Below are 19947 nucleotides of genomic sequence, written 5' to 3'. Positions count from 1 at the left end.
GTTTAAATGCTTGTGGATTAGCCAGCTTCGATTGAGGCATTGCAAGCCAACATCACTTAAGAGAAACCAACCGAAGTTCTCCAGCGAGTCATTCACAATTTGTGTTTACGGATGGCCGAATTCCGGCGCAGTTATGGCCAACATTTGAAAGAGATTATCTTTCAGAAATAAATGTCACGAATGGTTCTACACAAAAATAATACAAATTCACCAATTAATTCAAAATTTCGTTGTTCTATTTCTATTTAAAGTCCTATACCTCTAAATTGATCACTCTTTATATAACAACATGAATAACTTTGAAATTAAAACGAAAAATTTGAAAATTTTTGAATTTTGTGCAAAGCTTGAGACTTTAAGTTAGATGGTTTTTGTTGAAATAAGAACTATGATATATTTTTATAAAATAATAAAAAAAACACTAAAATGAAGAACATTTTTTTTCTAATAGCGGTCGCCCCTCGGCAGGCAATGGCAAAACTTGGACGGTATTTCTACCATGAAAAAGCTTCTTATAAAAATAAAAAAAATTCTGCCGTTCGGAGTCGGCTTGAAACTGTAGGTCACTCCATTTGTGGAACAACATCAAGACGCACACTACAAATAGGAGAAGGAACTCGGCCAAACACCCAAGGAGAGTGTAAGCGCCAATTGTATATATATATATATATATATAAAAATATTATATATAATAAAAAAAATATATAAAAAATAATTAATCAAAGCTTTACAATATGCTACTCTGCTATTATTGAGGCAACAGATCTATACGTCGGAAACCATTTTCATCGATTATACCTTGTCACCGGAGAAAGAGAAAATACTGTTGCAATAAGCTAAACATTTTGGGAGGAAGTCTGGATGCTTTAACCGAAACCGTTTGTCCGTTCCAAACTGGAGTATGCATTTCATTTGGTATCCACATTATTCGTGTCATGCTGCTAGAATTGAACGAATCCAAAAAGTATTCTTACATTGCGCGTTGCGCAACTTACGCTTTCGGATCCTATCCCTACATATGAAGCGCGTTGCTTATTGATCAATTTAAAATTATTGCAAAGCAGGAGAATAATCCTATCTTTATCTTTCATTTTGGACTTAGTACGTGGAGCTGTTGGCTGTCCAATGCTTCTTGAGAGGATTTTCTTTAATATTCCGGCCAGAGCTCTGTGCAGTTCGGAGTTTCCCTATGTTTATCTTTCAAAATCCCTTATGCTCAGAGTGCTACTATTTCTAGAACCTTAATTGAGTTTAATAAAATCTCTAAATTTGTTGAGATAGATTTTTCATTTTCAAAAGATCACCTATTAAAATCTCTGAATATTTGTTATAAATAATTTAATTGTACTTTGTTTTTTTATTGCCTATTAACCATAAAATATGTCCACTTAGCCTATAAAAATCTATTATATCCATTGGTTTAATAAAAAAATAAATAAAGCACTATTTTACTATGAGCGAAAACTCAGTGGCCTTTTGCTCCCTCGCGGAACCATAGCAAATTATATAGCATAAATAGCAGAATGTGAGACTAAAACATGTGAACAGTATTGCTCATAGAAATCACATAATATTGGGTTGTTCGGAAAGTAATTTCGTTTTTTCTCGACAGAGAATTTAATTGTATTTTTTACAGCTAATTTCACACTTAAGACGCATTGTCATTATATGTTTTCACAGCTGATATAGCAAGGCTTGTGTGTGAATAAGTTCAATTGATTTTACGCAGTAATTTTTGGTCGGTGCCTTTTTAAATATGGAGAGCAATAAGCAGCATTTTCGTCATATTTTACTTTTTTTACTATAGAAAAGCTGTTCAAGCCAGGAAGAAATTAACCGATGTGAATGGAGAAGATGTGTTGACAATACGCCAGTGCCAGAACGGGTTTGCAAAATTTCGATCCGGCAATTTTGATGTCGAAGATGCACCACCTTCTGGAAGGCCGGTTGAAGCTGATAAAGACGCGATAAGGTAGTAGCCCGGGTGTGATGGGTTCAAAAAATCGATTTCTTTTTTTTTTTACATTTTTCGGAAGAAAAACATCTTAAAAATATACTATAAAAATTTCAGACAGAAATTTTAATTATTTTGAAAAAATTATAGCTAAGATAAAAGAGCGCGCCGTAGTGTATATGAAAGCGTGTGACGCGCCAGCAGCAGCTGCTGTGACCGAACTTTAAACGCGTTTTTCTCAAAACCATGTTTTCGAAATTTTGGGGAGTCACTGACTCAAAACTATTCAACCGATTTGGCTAAAAATTTAACCCGTTATTCTAGACACACATATCTAGATCCCGGACCTTTAAAACATTCAATTTTTTAATAATTAACTATTTAATTTAAAAAATTTATGAAGAAAAAAATTAGATTTTGAGAACTTTTTTCACAAGTCCGCCATTTTGTTTTTGTTTTTTTATTTTTATAAATATTTTAGGTTCGAGACCAAAATAAAGTCTACAGAATAATAATCTTTTTGAAATTTTTATTTCAGATGACTTTGGAAGGCTGCGTGTTTCCTCGAACCAACTCATCTTTTTTTAAGGACTCCACTTTGACGTCAAAAATTTTAAACAAATAAATATAAAATTAACTTTAAAAAAATTTTTTTATATGCTTCAAAACACCAATAAAAACATGTAAAAACTTTAAAACGATCGCATTTTATTTTCTTTCAAAAAAAAATTCATGAAAAAACGTCGAAATTTCGGTCGTTATACCGGACTACTACCATAAGGGCATTAGTTGATGCAAACCGAGATTGGTGAGAGGTTAAATTGATCGAATTCAACTGTTTATAACCACCTGAAAGGCCTGGGTTGAAGATCGTCTTTCATATTCACCACAAAAAACAACGAAATTACTTTCCGAACAACTCAATATTTTCGGCACTATTTCGCTGTCGATTATAAATTATCAGAAATAGTAAAATGAGCCTAATTATGATGAACTGTGCATATATTTGTATGCAATTAAAGGTAATTAATATTTGCCCCCAGTTTAAAAAACTATCCTACTTTACGAAATTAAAAGCATTAATTTATTAAACTAATTCTTCACCGCCCCTTTCATTGAGACCTCGTACATGTGTCCCTTAGCCAAACGTTTCGAGATTTTCAAAGGCAAACTACAAAAATCAGTTACGACGCACGCCACAAATCCTATTCGTCAATTATGCATGAATGTGCGTCCATCAAAGTGTCAATTAGTGGGACGAAGGAGGAAAGCATGAAAGGAAGAAATATCACATCAGAATGCTGAAGTGCATTAAGCAAATCACCTTTTCCTCTTCCTCGTCGGAGGACTCGTCCTCGCTCAACTCAATAACAACTTCATTGCCCTCTTCATCGATTTCGGTTTTGGTTTTCTTTTTCTTCGGTTTTGGTGGCTCGGGTGGATCGTGCCACATGATGGGATGCCAAAAACGGGTGCCTAGCAATGGGGTTGGGGTGAACTCTACAGAAAGTAAAAACAAAAATAGATAAACCAAGAAAACTGCGTGAGAATAAAGCAGAAGGCAAAATGTAAATAACGAAAAATTGGGTGCAAAGGTAAAGCCAAACTATCGGAACTCGGATTAAATATTCCATGCATTCATGCAAATTCAGTTGAAATAACAAGCACGCAGGCCACAAGCAAAAATGTTGAAATGGTGGTTAGCACGAAAAATGCATGACATACTAACATAAAAAAGGAAACACTGTGGATGCCACACTCAGCTGCTACTACGACAACAACAAAAGCAAAAATACGAAAATAAAACTAGATTTCCACACTTACCCTTCGGCGGTGGAGCCATCTTTGGCACACGCAACACAATCGACTTCTCCTCGCCCAACTCAAAGTCTGGGTCCTCCTCCATGCTGCCAAAGAAATGTTTGGTTTGCATAAGTACAGGAAATGTGAATATTTGGAGTGGAAATTGTTTTGCAACTATAATTGAAACTACTCACTTCTTTACCAGGAAATGGATTTTCTTGCCAGAGGCTTCAATTTTCTCGTGCGCTTGCGTAAGCGATAATTCAGTGGCGTCCTCTTCGTTGATTTCCAGTAGGATGTCTCCCAAGCGAATGCCTCCTTTGTCCGCTAAACCGTCGGGCGTCACCTGCAAGAATGGTGTTGAGCTAAGGCACATAACTACTTTCATATGAAACTTAATATTTCCATTTCTTATTAAAATTTAATTTTTCATTATGCAAGTAAAAAACACAAAAAAAAAGAATACATTTTAAATTTACCCACCAGCTCCCGGCAATGCGCAACCAAGAAATGCTTTCGGCAAAGCGCTCGCCACAGCAATGAGCACACACAATTTTCGAATGCACAAATTCTAGCTAAAAGATGTTTACTAAGCAAATTTAAAATGAAGAAATACAATTGTTTTAGCCATTTGTTCTGTTGTTTTTCGCCTTCTTCAATTATTCTGGCGTTATGCGCCGCTTGTGCGTTGCTTTGACGTACATTTGCAGAAAAAAGGAAATACGAGCACGAGTCCATATTCAATAAGTAATGACAACCTACATACTTGTGCTTTCCACCCAGCCATGCCCACTCCGCCCCTATGGATAGATGGCAGTTGACGGCTGGCGTGCGCTTCAAATCTGCACATCCGCTCAAACAGGCATTCAGTAATTTGGCCGTAATGGATTCTATTTATTTTGACGGATAATATTTTTGGCAAGCAATGCAAGAGAAAGATAAAGATTTTATTTAAAATATAGCACACGCCCACATACATACATACATATGTACACTCTACAGTATTGTGAAAAATCTAAGCAACTTTTCAACAACCAATCGACGTTGGCAAAACTTAATCGGACAGCTTCAATTACATTAAAATTCCGATTAAAAAGCTCAAATAGAAAATCTGTTCACAACTCTTTGGTCAGAAGAAAGTTATATTCCATTTGTTTCATGGCTTAAAACGGCATATGAGTTGATAATCCATGATAAGGAAGAGTCTAATTTGTACCGAATATTTTCAAGAAAATTGTAGAAATTACTGAAATCATTGGGTTCAGACAAATTTAATGACAAAATTTTCAAATAAACGGGAATTGCGTAAGTTTCACCGTTAAGCTTAGTGATTATTAGACAAGCCTACTAGAGTCAGTTACAATAATAGTCGGAAATGACTGTCTTTAGTTTTAAGCTGAATACGCATCTGTCCCCAGTCCGTGCCGAAGAGTCGTGCTCGCACTACAGGTATGTGTATATTGAGTTTCAGTGTGGGAAGGAGGCACAAACGTCATTGCCCTCTAGAAATCCCAGAAAAACAGACGGGCAGAAGTTTGTGGGGGCGTTGCGGGGCTTTGACGTGACGAACACCAAGACTTCGGAAAGAACAGGGTATTGAGGTGGCAGTTGAAAAACTCAGCGTTGCCTTAGTTAAATGTTTTGAATCAGCCTATCCTGCCCTGACCTCTCCTTGATCGGACTCCCGTTCCGTGGTGGAATCGAGAGGTCCAAGCATTGTGGCGTGAGTCGAGAAAACTTTTAAACCGGGCCCTCAAGACTAATCTTGCTGAGAACTGGGAGCGATACCGTAACGTTCAGAGGAACTACAAGAAGCTAATTCAGGAATCGAAAAGGGCCTCCTTTAGGGAATTTGTGGAGGTATTGAATCTCTAAGTGACACAGCGAAATTGGTTAAGATCTTGAAAAGGGGTCCAACCGCAAAACTGGGGACACTTAGGAAATCTGATGGCTCAGCTGGCTGATTCACTCTCAATTTACAGGTAATCAAACAAGCATTGGCCGGCAACAGCCCTTAACGAAAGAGGCTGTTGTCAGAGCTGCTACACCTTCTCGGCGTGACTGGTACGTTGCCAGATCTGGGGGGAATGATGCCGTCGACTACAAGTCCCACGGTCCAGATGTCAGTTATCCTGCCATGCTGAAGGAAGGCATAGAGTCCGTGACTGCAGCCCTGAAGAAAATCTTCACTGCATGCCTGGCACTGGCTTATATACCACGCTCTTGGAGGATGGTGAGGGTCGTCGCCTTCCTTCCTAAGGTTGGGAGAGGTGACTGCCACAGCCCCAAAAGCTCCAGACCCATCAGCATGACCTCTTTCATGCTGAAAAGTCTCGAATAGCTAGTGGAGTTGCATATGCGTCAGAAATCGCTGAAGGTTGACCCACTTTCTCTATTTCAGCATGGCTATCAAAGCGAAAAATCCTGCGAGTGGGCACTGCAAAACCTGGTTACTAGGGTAGCGCAGGCCATCGACAGGAGAGACTACGCTATGGGCATTTTTTAGATATAGAGGGAGCTTTTGATAATGCTACTTTCGGCAGTATGTGCAGCTCTGCCAGCAGACATGGTGTAGACCCGGTGCTGGTGAATTGGATTCGTTCAATGCTAGCCCAAAGAATCGCCACGGTGCAAACGGATGAGGTTCATCTGGGGCTGCCCCCAAGGTGGTGTGCTATATCCATTCCTCTGGTGCATTCTGATCGATCCGCTACTCACTACTTTAAGTGATGCTGGAGTCTACACACAAACACATGCGAACGATGTTGGTTATTTGTTAACGAACCCTTCGCTTATGAACATCTGTAGAAAAGTGTAGAAAACTCTGGATATGATTGACACTTGGTGCTGTACTAATAGGCTATCGGCAAACCTCACCGAAACTGGTTTACCAAAAGGAGGAAGCTTAATGGACACGTTCTGCCTAAGCCAAAAGGAGTTACAATCCAACTATCCAAAGAAATTAAATATCTTGGAGTAATCCTCGATAGTAAACTTCTTTGGAAGTCACACAAGCGCAGCTTTTTTGAAGTAGTTGACGGTTGTTTGTCTACTAATACCAATACTCCAAGCTTTTTATATATTATTGATACCATCAATATGTGTAACATCTTGTCTCTTGCTTCCCCCTATATGCCTCAGAGCTTCTTTTACGGTTCTGCTCCGATAGTGACAGTTCATATTTTGAATCACACCTCAGTCAAGTAGTTTCATTTTAGTGATCATCTTCGATGGAAAGAACACCAATTTAATGAGTTTTAGTTGATCTCCTATGGCTTTTGGGTATGTCAGACAATTATCGACGAACATTTCCACCTTTCGCTTTGATATTGAAAGTGTTTATCCAGTTTCAAAATCCATTATTCAAAAGGTTACCCGGTCATCCATACGTTGGAATTTGCATTATAATCAACAGGTTGCCTCTTAAGCCCACGAAATCATCGAGGTTTGTTATTTCTTTAAATCAATTTTAAGCTTTTCTGAACTACCCATATTCGGCTAAATTGTAATTTTCCTTTTCTCACAGCCCCCTTCAGACACGTCATTACTTTCACCGCAAGTAAAGAAGAAACGTCAAAAAGAATAAAGGCGTTCGCTTTACAAATGCATAAGTACTTCCTCAACAAAAGTTTCGTACGAAGAAGCATTCAATGATTACATAATTTGGAATTTCCCCTAAATAATTCGGCTTAGAAAAGTATGTGCCAAATTCTTATTCGAGTTATGAAAAATTTCGAGTTAGAGAAGTTCGAGTTATTGAACTGAGTGAATATTGCTTCTGAAACGCTACTGCCACTAGATTTGGTTTGAGTTTTGGAGAATTCGAGTTGTAGAAGTTCGAGCTATGGAAGTTCGACTGTATCTCGAAAACTTGTCAAAAAAAAAACAAATAATTAACTCGATTTTCGTTGCCAGTGAGCGATTCACAGGAATTGGAAAGCGGAATGCGGAGGACAAAAAAAATCAAAATTTGTAAACCAGCATTTTTCAAAATTTATTGAAATGATTTCAAAGCCTGCAGATTTTCTTTTAATATTTCAAATTGTTGGTAAACTATAAGTAAGTACAACAAAAAAAAATGTATTTTCTTTTTTTTTTCTATACGCAATTTGAGCGTGAAACGGCAAAACGATAGAAAATGTTTTTTTTTCTAATAGCGGTTGCCCCTCGGCAGGCAGTGACAAACCTCTGAGTGTATTTCTGCCATGAAAATATGCTCATAAAAAATATTTGCCGTTCGGAGTCGACTTAAACTGAATGTCCCTCCATTTATGGAGCAACATCAAGACGCACGCCACAAAGAAGAGTAGAGAAGGACTCCTCCTTCCCACCCAAAAAGGATGTAAGTGCCAATTATTATTCGTGTCACTTTATGGTAATTAAAAAATAATTTTATTAAACAATTACACTTAAAGTTCTTGACAGGAATATTTTATTACTGTCATCAAAGCTATTCAATTCCCAAAAATATCTTAGGTCTAACAAGCAAACGCCTTTGCGGAGTAATTGTTTAATACAATTCCCACATATAAATTTTGTACCATTTTCCTAGAATTTCCTCCGCTGGTGTGAAATTTTCAACTTGCTTTGTGTATGTACAATACATTTTTACTTTAAATATTACAAGACTTTGACTAATTATGAGCCTCTGTGCAAATGTTTGCAGTTTATATGTACGTACTTTTATTTAACTTTGTCTCAACAATTCTATGCTCGCTAATCTCATTTCAACTCATAATGAACGACTTGTGGCAAGTGGTTGGCTAACATATTAACATACTTACAAAAATACCAATTTTGAAATCAAATATATGTATGTATGCTTATCTGCAAATATATTTGGATACTCGTACATGTGCCCCGCAGTGCAAAGCCAAATTACTGAACGAACAATCTAGTTCATGTACCTATTCGATGGAAGAAGTCGTACTAGTCCGATAGTGTGCAGAATTGTACCAATTGCGAAATAACTATGGCAAGGTAGAAAGTGCAAAGCATGTATTTTTATTTTAATGATATGAAAACATGGTTAATATATAATACATACATATTTGAGGCCTGTTAAAAAAATATCTCGAATTTTGTGTTTTTTTTCAAAAATTATTTATTTATTCATTAATATCTATTTTGTCTCCTTCAAAGTAATCCCCATGAGATATCACGCACTTGTGCCAACGTTTTTTCCAATCTTCGGAGCACTTCAAAAAATCATTTTTTTTATCTTGTTCACCTCCTCCCTTCGATGCCGTCCTTTCATGGGCCTCTTCAGTTTCGGGAACAAGAAAAAGTCATAGGGGGCCAGATCTAGGGAATACGGTGGCTGTGGCATCATTAGTGTGTTGTTTTTAGTCAAAAAGTCGCGCACAAGCAACGATGTGTGAGCAGGGGCGTTATCGTGATGCAAGAGCCAATTTTTGTTCTTCCACAAATCCGGACGTTTCTGGTGGATTGCTTCGCACAAATTGCGCATAACTTGCAGGTAATATTCCTTATTGACCGTTATACCCTATGGCAAGAACTCATGATGCACAACGCCCCTGCAATCGAAGAAAAAGGAAAGCAAAACTTTCACATTCGACCGAACTTGGTGCGCTTTTTTTCGGTTTTGCTTCGTGCGGCAGCTTCCATTGAGATCATTGAGCTTTGGTTTCCACATCATAACCATAAACCCACAATTCGTCACCAGTTATGACCCTCGGGAGCAAATCTGGGTCGTCGCGGACAGAATCCAACATCTCATTAGCAATGTTCATGCGATGCTGCTTTTAGTCGAAATTGAGCAGTTTTGGTACGAATTTTGCGGCGACCCGTCTCATGCCCAAATCATTGTAACTAATCGAATGGCACGAGCCAATCGATATGTCTAGGTCCTCAGCAACTTCTCTAATGATGATTCGACGACTGGTCAAAACCATTTTCTTCACTTCATCAATTTTTTCGTCTGTTGTTGAAGTGCGCGGCCGTCCGGCACGCTTTTTGTCGTTCACATCTTCTCGGCCTTCTGAGAACATTTTGTACCACCGATAAACCGGAATGCGTCCGCGCACTTAATTTCGTTTTTACACAAAATTTGATACAGGTTCTTTGATCCATGAAATGGATGGCCAAACTCGTCGGCATGAATGAGAGACATGGGTATCAACATATCGCCACAAAAAAATTGAAATTCGAATATACGTAACCTGTGAAAATTAAAAATTCGCGATACTTTTTGAACACACCTCGTACATAGTAATATATCGGCACGTTAATTCAAGACGAAGAGAATACGTCTCACTTGCTGGAGCAAACTTGTATTTCCACATACTGTGCGATAAAAGTATGCTTTTCATTTTCATAGACAAAATAATGGGCTTTCACTTTCAATTTAAAGGCATAATTCCGAGTTTTGAATAGACCCATTTGGCATAATTCTATTCTTAAAATTTCTCGCATATTTCTTAGTTAACTATATTACAGTAAATATTTAAACAATCCGACGAAACTGCCATCTGCAAGTTAGCTTCTCGATACAGATATTAGCGTAGCCTTTTCTTGACAAAAGGGAAAAATATTTCTTAAGCGCCGAACTATATTTCTTAATGTAAATTACGTCTATGCGCCAAAATGCTTTGAAAAACTGGAAGCAATAGGTCACTCATTAAGAGCTGCTTTAGAAATTGTAAGTGGAGCTAATACTCAGGTCAAAGCTGCAAATGTTGAAGCTGTATATAAAGAAATGTTTCCATTTTTGCTGAACAAAAACTTATGCAAAAACACATGCAGAGCATTCTATAGACGGGACTAAATGTGTCATGTGATATCTGAATTTTACTAAAAATTTCAGTGTTAAATTCTATAAGGAAGACTATTTAGAACAAACATGGTTCGCCCATCCAGCAACAAATGAAAAAGTTGTCGTTTGACAGATGTTCCTCATCTATTGAAATCAGCTGCTTACCTACACTTCAGTGTCCGAAGGTTGCATTGTACTTAAGCTCACGAAGTTGCATTCAACGGTGCACCATGCAGGGCGTCAGAAAGTAAAGTTGGTAGTGCAGTTGCTTTCCCACACTACAGCAAGTGCCATTCATAGATGCTACATGTTGGGGCTGAATTTGTACATTCCATTGGAAATGGCTGAATTTATCGGCATTGTCAATGATTGGTTTGACGTGTTTATTACAAAGTTTTCAAATTATCAAAATATAAAAAACTGTTTGCACAGGATTTTTGTTAGCAAATGGCAGTAATTGCCGGGATGGATGAGCTTAACAGGCAAACTCGTGATTTTGTTTGAAACGCTTGTTATCCGTATTATGATCAGCAACAAGACCGTGACAGATTTGTCTCCATAAATTTATATGTTCAGGACAAGTATTGCCTGCAATTCATTTCGATATGTCGGAAAGATAAATAAATAAATGATATATAATGTTATATTGGAGAGTTTCTTTCCAACGATTCGAATAAATGGAGGTCTGCATGGCAACTTCAGTTCCAGTCAATTGAAGTACAGGTTGCGAAGCTACTTGTCAGGCAAATGAGATAATTCCTAAATAAATGACATAATTTTTAGATTATTCATATACCCTATGACCAGAAAGTACTGGAAATATTTAAATAAAACAAAACAGAGTTAAATTTCAGGCATGTTTTTTTTAACTCCTTTAAAATATGACCCGTTTGATGTGCCAACGATTAACCCAGTCCTCCATGCACCCCTGGTAGGCCGACGAAGGGATGGCCTTCAGCTCCTTCGTCGCATTCTCTTTGATCTCCTCTATCGACTGAAATCTCCTTACACAAAGTGGTAACTTCAAGTTGGGAAACAAAAAGAAGCCGCACGGGGCCATATCAGGGGAATACGGTCCTTGCACAGTGATATTTTCTAGGTGTTTGGTCAAATAATCCAGCACAATTTGGGCTCGGTGCGATAGCGCGTTATCATCATGCAAAATCCAAGAATTGTTTGCCAACATTTCCGTCCGGCCAGGCAGACACTAATGATCCATTGGCGCTAAAAAGTGACAGATGTGTGTCTTACAGTCCTACCAAGAGAAAAAAATATGTACCGGTTCATTTCAATTAAACATTTCCGGTACTTTCTGTTCATATGGTATACATATATATAACTGGCGCTTACACCCTTTTTGGGTGTTTAGCCGAGCTCCTCCTTATATTTGTGACACGAGTCTTGATAATTTTTAATGAGGAGCTTTTTTCATGGGAGAAATACACTCGTAGGTTTGCTAATGCCTGCCGAAGGGCGACCGTTTTTAGAAAAAAAACTTTTTCTTCATTTTGGTGTTTCACGGAGATTCAAACCTACGTGCTCCGAATGGTAGCTACTAACCAACCCATTCGGCTACGGCGGTCGCTTTTAGAATACTCTATCCTTTTTCTCAAAAACAGTACTGCAACACCAGCTCGTGGTATTATGGAAGCTGACGCCTCGGCGATACTTCTTTGGAAAGGTAACTTCGGAGGAAAGGTGACTTCGAAAGACATTTCACTTCCCAACTATAAGCTTTTATTGAATAGACGCTAAATATATATCTTTCACCATATAAAGGGTTATCAGACTGGAGATATTTTTTTTCAATAGCACGTTTTGACAAATCACGCGTGGCTACTGTCAAACTAAATAAATATTTTTTCAGTATTTCTTGACATTTCATTATGGAAAGACTTACGCCTCAACCAGGTTTACGAATCGTACAGTTGCATTACGAAAATTGACGCTCTGCGAAAAGTGTTCATCGCGCGCTCAGGCCAACTTATGGTGTTCAGCAATGAAACCTATTTTTTACTTAGTGGCTACGTCAATGAGCAAAATTGCCGCATTTGTGCTGAAGAGTACAAATTTATTCAATAACAAGGCTGACGCAATTGTAAGAGTGAATGGCGGACGCTATTCCGTCATGATAAACGACTTTTTGATATCGGAAATGAAACCCGTGATCTCCATAACATTTGGTTGCAAAAAGACGGCGCTAATTTCCATACATCACGCGAAACAGTGGATTTATTGCGTCATCGATTCAATGAGCATGTTAGCTTTCGCCCCGGACCTGTGGATTGGTCACCACACACACCTGTGGACTTTTATTTGTGGGGGTATGTAAAGTTTAAATGCTTTGTGAATAAACCAGCTTCGATTGAAACATTGGAAGCCAACATTTCTTATTCACGAGATACCTACCGAAGTCCTCCAGCGACTCATTCAAATCATTTTGTTTTCAAATAGTTTTTTATTAGAAATAATTTTAAATTAAATAACTTTGCAGATAACCCCACCAACACATCTTTCTGTGATTTTGAATATAAAATTTAATAAAACTTGTTTTAGTGTATAGAGTAGCTACTATAATTAAGTCGTTTTAGGTATCTCTTCGGTACAGGTTTGGCCAAAAAAAATTTATTCGAATTTATTTATATTTTATTTTTTTTTTTTTATTTTTTTTTATTTTTTTTAATTTTTAATTTTTTTTTTATTTTTTTTTTTATTATTATTTTTTATTTTATTTTAAAAATTTTTATTTTTTTATTTATTTATTTTTTTTTTTGTTTTATTGTTATTTATTCTGTATTATTTCTTTTTATTTTTTTCTGAACAGCATCTGCCCTATTAATAACGAATTAGAGGCATATACAAGACACCTATAAATAAGAATTTTTAAGCTCTAAAGATGCAGGAATTGAAAGTTGGACGAATATAAATATTGATACAACCAATAATCTACTTTTACGCCCATTAAAAAACTAGTTAATTACCTGGTATTAACGCAGACTCTAACATCCGACATTTCATGGATCATCGCCATGTTAAAAATACCAGTTGGAAGTATTGAGAGTAAAAGCAAGCGCGCTACTTCAGCTGCAAAGTCAGATAGTATCAGACTAGTTCAGAACTAGTGGGTGTGACTACAGGGTATTCCATTGTTAGCATTTATACTGGGAGTATATTATGCGTGTTGGCAAAATTATTAATATATACCAGCGTATGTTCATATACGTATTTATAAAGTGTTTCCTATGCATCTGACGTGAGCGAATTGGGAGCAGGCTGGCTAATCTTTGCTGCTATTTATTATTTATGTTACTGTGTTGTTCTGCAACAGGTTTATTTCTGGCATTTTATGTTCTATATTTCGTTGTGTGAATTCAATTTTCGTAAGCATTTGTATTTCTTTTTTTTTGCTTAAAAGATGCCCTAATACTTTAAAAATTACCTAGTCTAAGGATGAAGGTGGGAAAAATGTCTATCGAAAATTTTAAATTATTTATTTATAATATTTAATTTATGATTTTACAAGCACATTACAGCCTTAAAAGAGCACAGAGCTGACTTAGAAAAAGAAAAGAATACGTAAGGTTTAAAAAGGTTGTCCTTGGGATTGACAAGTCAACTGCAACAACAGTAATTCTGGTACTAAATTCTCGGATAGCACCAAAAATCGGCGCGTTCCTTGCGTATTTTTTGTACAGGGTTGGCCATATAGCGTTTGCTTTTTGAACCACCTATTTTTTTGAGAATGGTAACATAAATGAAATGTCAAATGTGTTCATAATTTACTTAAAGGTTTGACATTTACGAAAGGGGACGCTATACACTTGAACAAAATTGGGAAATATTGAATTCCAAAGTGGTGAGTCTTCTTCTTCTTTTCTGATTTTACATTTTTTATTGGCTACGTCAATAAGCAAAATTGTCGGATTTGGGGCTCAGAAAATCCACACGTTACTATAGAGAAGCAAATGCATACACAACAAGTCACTGTTTGGTGCGGTTTTGGGTCTGGCGGTATCATCGGGCCATTTTTTTTTCGAAAATGAGCGAGGAGCCGAGGTTACAGTAAATGGCCAGCGTTACCGTGACATGCTCCACGAGTTGTTTCCAAAAATTGAAGGGGATGACATGGACGACATTTGGTTTCAACAGGACGGTGCAACTTGTCACACTGCCAAAGTTACTCTCGAACTTTTGGCCACCGTTTTTGAATTCCGATATAAATTGGCCGCCTCGGAGCTGTGATTTAAGCCCGTTGGACTATTTTTTGTGGGGAGCCGTTAAGGACAAATGCTATGCGAACCATCCAGAGACGATTGATGCTTTAAAACACGAAATCGAAGTTGCCATTCATGATTGGGTTGATCGAATGGCCTACTGTAAAGCCACTCGTGGCCGTCATTTGAACGATATTATTCTTCATTTATAAATGACAATGTTCAATCTTCAAAATAAAAAAAGTTTGAAAAAATATTGATTAGTTTTTTTTTATAGCCGATTCAAAAAACAAATTTTACATGGCCCACCATATAGAAACGTTGGCGGACAATTTTTCGCATACACTTTAGTATGGGTACGAGGGGTGCCTTTTATATTTCGGGATTAGAGAACAAAAACAAATTTTAATCATCGAAAATCACTTTTTTGTTTTTCAAAATATTCTCCATGAAGATCTATACACTTTTGCATGCGTTTGAACCAATTGTCGAAGCACTTTTGCCCCTCTGAATGAGGTACCTCCAAAACATGCATTCTGAATGCCGCAGCCGCTTCTTCAGGTGTCGAAAAACGTTGGCCTCTCAGTTTGTTTTTTACGTACGGGAATAAAAAGAAGTCATTCGGTGCCAAGTCAGGACTATACGGCGGATGACCCATTAATTCGACGTTTTGGGTGCTCAAAAATACAGTTGTTTGAGCCAATGTGTGAGAGCTCGCATTGTCCTGGTGAAGAGTGATCCGTCTTTGGCGATTGGTTTTCCTAATTTCTTGGAAGACAACTGGCAAACAAATGGTTATGTACCACTCAGAATTTACTGTTCTGCGTTGTTCGAGTGGTACGGCTGCGACATGTCCAGTTTTTCAGAAAAAACAGGCGACCATTTGCTTGGAAGTGCTTCGTGCCCGAACAACTTTTGTTGGATTTGGCTCATCTTGAAACACCCATACAGTCGACTGCTGTTTACTTTCGGGCTCATACGCGTAAATCCATGATTCACCGCCTGTCTCGATGTCATAGACGTGTTTCGAAGCCCCGCGATCGTATTTTTTGAGCACTTCCTTCGACCAATCGACACGAGCCTTTTTTTGAGCGATTGACAAATTGTGTGGGATACAACGCGAACAAATTTTTTTGACAGTCAAATGTTTATGAAATATTGAATGTATGCTGGCCCACTAATGCCTAAGATTGTCTCTCAATCTCACGATAGGTCACATGACCATCTTGCAATATCAGTTCGCGCACAAAATCAATGGTTTTCGGAACAACAACTGATTTTGGACGACGAAATTCGTCTTGGAGTGAACTACGACCACGATTGAATTCACCATACCATCGATAAACACTGGTCCTTGATGGAGCTTTATCGCCAAAAAATGAATTAAGTTCATCCATGCAATGTTGCTGAGTTAATCCACGTCGAAAGTTGTAAAAAATAATCGCACGAAAATGTTCACGATTTAATTCCATTTTTGGACCGAGATGAATCTTTTAAGTTACTGTAAACAACACAAATACCGCTGGTATTTCGTTCTGAGTACGTAAAAGCCAAAAAATATCAAACTTTGAGATACAGCTATCAGTTGTCAGATTGCAACACCAGGGCGACAGCCACCCTACCTAGTATGGGTACTTATATCGAGTATGACAATAACGCCTTTTTTCTAGTGTTATAGAGTATTATTTTTATTTTCAAGAATATTTAAAACGATAGGAATCTGAACGCAAATATTATATTTTGATGTCACAGGCTATCCGCTTTTTTGAAGGAAAATAAGCGTATAATTATTTTAGGAAAAATATACAGTTAATATGATAGATAATCCAAAATAAAATGTTTTATTTCAAGATCCATAACATTTGAATCACACCCAACGGGCACGCATACTAAATTTCTGAAGTTAATAAATATTTCTTAACTCTTCAAGCAATCGTTAGCTTCAAAATGGTTTTCACCTTTCATTTCTCAGGTCTTACTCAACGCAATCTGCAAACATATTTAATACCCACCCTAATACGATTGCAATTTTATTTATATATATACGCGAATATATCACTTACGTATTTGCACGAAATTTACGTACGAGTACATGTGTATGTATGTGTGCGCATAAAACGAGCACTGATAAATGCTAACGCGTATCCGCTCTCACTTTCCTTTCAAACACAGATAAATACCCAGCCCGCTTTATTTATGTGCATACATAAATAAATTTACGTACTCTAATGCACTGTATCGTACAACGAACTCACCTGAAATACCGTCAATGGCATGTGAAATTCAGCGCCGCCCGTGATTAGAAATCCCCATTTGGGATCTTCTTTGGCCGCATAAGCATCCGAGTCGACATCAAAGGCAGGAAATCCATCCGTATCACCGATGCCACAAGACACTTTTATGATTGCAGCCTTCTTCGGTGGTTCCGGTGTATATACGAAAGGGTAGGTTGACTTCGCTTCCGGCATTGTTATTGTTGCTGCTGTTCTTTTATTTATATTTACTACTCGATTAAATATGCAAATGTGCTTACACTTTGAAGCTCACAATTTATGCGTGTGTTTATTTATTTATGATGATATGAATCTGTTTTGCTTTGTCTTTATTTAACACTTGATTCTTCACCTCTTTGATTGATTTCTTCTTTATTATTTTTTATGTTATATTAGAATTTGTTTGCTGACACTTATTTCGCACGCTCACTTTATTGTTTCGCTTTTATATTTATATTTTAAACTGTTTACTTGAGTGCACGTAAATGCATACATAAATTTGTTTGCTTCTTATTTCTTATCAGAAAATTGTCGATTCATTACTTTGCTTTCCCTTTTATTACTTATTTTATATCTTGCCGGCATTTCTGTTGAAAAATAAATGAAAGAAGGTGCGAGCATCGATCAAGAAATGCAATAAATATGTATTTACATATGTACTAGTATATCACAGATAGATAATAAAATCGAAAGAGCACAGAATGGATAATAGGTAAGTGTATATCCACTTGTGTATGTGTGTGTGTGATTTTACCATATGTGAGCAGCATTCTCTGTTGACGATAGAATCCACAGAAGCAGCTACTCTATCCAAAAATAAAACAGAGAGCGGAGATTATGTGGAATTTGAGTGCATGTACTGAAAATTCGCTCACACGCCTAACGCTTCACGCACGCATTTTGGGTTACAATACACATGGAATTGTTTTGCCATTGTGTGAGCTATCAGTGACGCGCAGATATTTTGTCAAAAAAGAGACGGAAATTGGTCAGTGAAACCAAAAATATTCACTGCCCTTTCAATTTTATTTTAACGGCTTAAAAGTAAAGGGATTTCCAACAACAGGTGTTATTTTGAATAGGATTGCGCTATCGAGAGATGATTAACGATTTTTTATGGCCGGAATTGGATGGTATTGATCTGGACAACGTTTATTTTCAACAAGACGGCGCTACGTGCCACACAAGCAACGAAACCATTGATCTTTTGCGGGAAAAATTTCCGGACCGTGTTATCTCTCGAAGAGGTGATCACAATTGGCCACCGAGATCTTGTTATTTAACACCTGGTGACTTTTTTCTTTGGGTCCACGTGAAAGAAAAGGTCTACGCCAACAGCCCATGAAGACCTCAAAGATGGAATTCGGGAGGCTGTCGAGGACATAGGGCAGCCACTTTGCAATTCGGTTATGGAAAATTTCATGAAAAGGATATTGTCCCGTCAGCGTGGTCGTGGTGGTAATTTGCCTGTTGTTATTCTCCACTATTAATGCCATACCTTCCTCTTTATAATGAAATAAACATCCGATCATTTATATTAAAAAATAGAATTTTTCTTTGAATATCAAAATAACATCTCTTATTGGAAAACTCTTTACAATTCGCCCGAAATAATTCAATCATCTAAATATTTTTCAAATGCATTTTCCAGATCGACTTCAGGGAATTCCTTTCATGTCGTCTATGGATTGCAAACGTATGCCTCGTAGTGATAGTTTGAGTTTTGGAAAGAGAAAATGTCTGTTGGACCCATGTCAGGAGCTATGCTATTTGTTTTCTTCTTAGCCAAAAAGTGTTTTACAGTGATCGCCTAGTCAGATGGTGTGTTATCCTGGTGCAAAATCAACTTATCTGCGACGTCCTCGTTGGAACCACTGATTTTCTATTGCATTCGATACTGTATTTTTTGGCTGCTTGCTTCGACTAACTACCTTAGTTGTATTAGTATTGAGTAATGTATCGCATCATCTCCTTTCTTGCCTTTATTTTGGAAGGATGTAACACAGATTTTGGGCTCATCAAATCTGGAACTGACAAAGAGCTTTCTTTTCTTTTGCTATACGATGAAGACATCAAACGGAAACGTGTCAGCACTTTTTATATATACATAAATATGTGCATCAGTACAGGGTGCCTGGGTGTTTGACCGAGCTCCTTTTTCTATTTGCGGCGTGCGTCTTGATGTTGTTCTACAAATGGAGGGGCCTACAGTTTCAAGCCAATTCTGAACGGCAGTTATTTTTTATGAGGAGCTTTTCCATGGCAGAAATACACTCGGAGGTTTGCCGTTGCCTGACGAGGGGCGGCCGCTATTAGGAAAAACTTTTTATTCATTTTGGTATTTCACCGACATTCTAACCTACGTTTTCTCTGAATTCCGATTGGTATTCACGCGCCAATCCATTCGACTACGACGGCCGCACTTTCTACTTCACCTAAAAATCCACTCAAGCCATCTTTTCCGATAGTCAAGCTGCGATCAAGGCCCTGTCGTCGCCATGTTGCATCTCTCTTCTGATCAACTTCTGTAATAAGGAGATCAAACGCCTTGAACGTGCAGGATACATTTCTCTTATTTGGGTTCCAAGGCAGAGGTACATAGAGGAAAATGAAATTGCCGATGAGCTTGGACAGGAAGGAGTCGACAGAATCGGCTTCAGTTGTGCACATCTCAGAAATCGGTGTGCCCTTGGCCGTTGTTAAAGAGAAACTGCACAATTTCTTTCTTAAAAAAGCGCAAGACAGGCAGAGTTCTATCTTATCGTGTGCTGCCTCAATTGCAAATCCCCCGCCATTTAATTTCCAAACTCACAGCGGTGTTCACCGGTCACTGAGTAATCGCAGTTCATGCGGAGAAGCTTGGACGAAATCCTCCATTGCAGAAGCTGTAGGGACTCTACAGAGAAAGAGACTGTTAAATAGTTTCTT

The 19947-nt window shown here is 37.7% G+C and overlaps 2 protein-coding genes across 5 annotated transcripts in view; both read right to left on the bottom strand.

Annotated features, from left to right (window-relative positions):
• LOC129246335 (clumping factor A) overlaps positions 1-17308 on the bottom strand; it is a 33734-nt gene extending 16426 nt beyond the window's left edge. Inside the window, exons 1-4 of one of the 4 annotated variants that reach the window (XM_054885063.1) lie at positions 17002-17308; positions 3952-4103; positions 3779-3861; positions 3279-3454 (exon numbers count right to left, since the gene is read on the bottom strand). In XM_054885063.1, the coding sequence (XP_054741038.1) occupies positions 3279-3454; positions 3779-3861; positions 3952-4103; positions 17002-17214 (624 nt within the window). In that variant the 5' untranslated portion in view covers positions 17215-17308. Of the gene's footprint in view, positions 1-3278; positions 3455-3778; positions 3862-3951; positions 4104-4236; positions 4415-17001 lie in introns of those variants that run through there. The other 3 variants (XM_054885062.1, XM_054885060.1, XM_054885061.1) reach the window with 3 other exon arrangements.
• A 120-nt stretch (positions 17309-17428) lies between these two features.
• LOC129246334 (coiled-coil domain-containing protein 96-like) overlaps positions 17429-19947 on the bottom strand; it is a 49317-nt gene continuing 46798 nt past the window's right edge. The window contains exon 4 of the mRNA XM_054885059.1: positions 17429-17606. Coding sequence (XP_054741034.1) covers positions 17530-17606 — 77 coding nt within the window. The 3' untranslated portion in view covers positions 17429-17529. The remainder of the gene's footprint in view (positions 17607-19947) is intronic.

The sequence above is a fragment of the Anastrepha obliqua genome, chromosome 4 (assembly GCF_027943255.1).
Source record: "Anastrepha obliqua isolate idAnaObli1 chromosome 4, idAnaObli1_1.0, whole genome shotgun sequence".
In the NCBI taxonomy this organism is placed as follows: domain Eukaryota; kingdom Metazoa; phylum Arthropoda; class Insecta; order Diptera; family Tephritidae; genus Anastrepha; species Anastrepha obliqua.
Note: the sequence above shows the minus strand (reverse complement) of the source record. Positions and strands in the feature narration are given on the sequence as shown.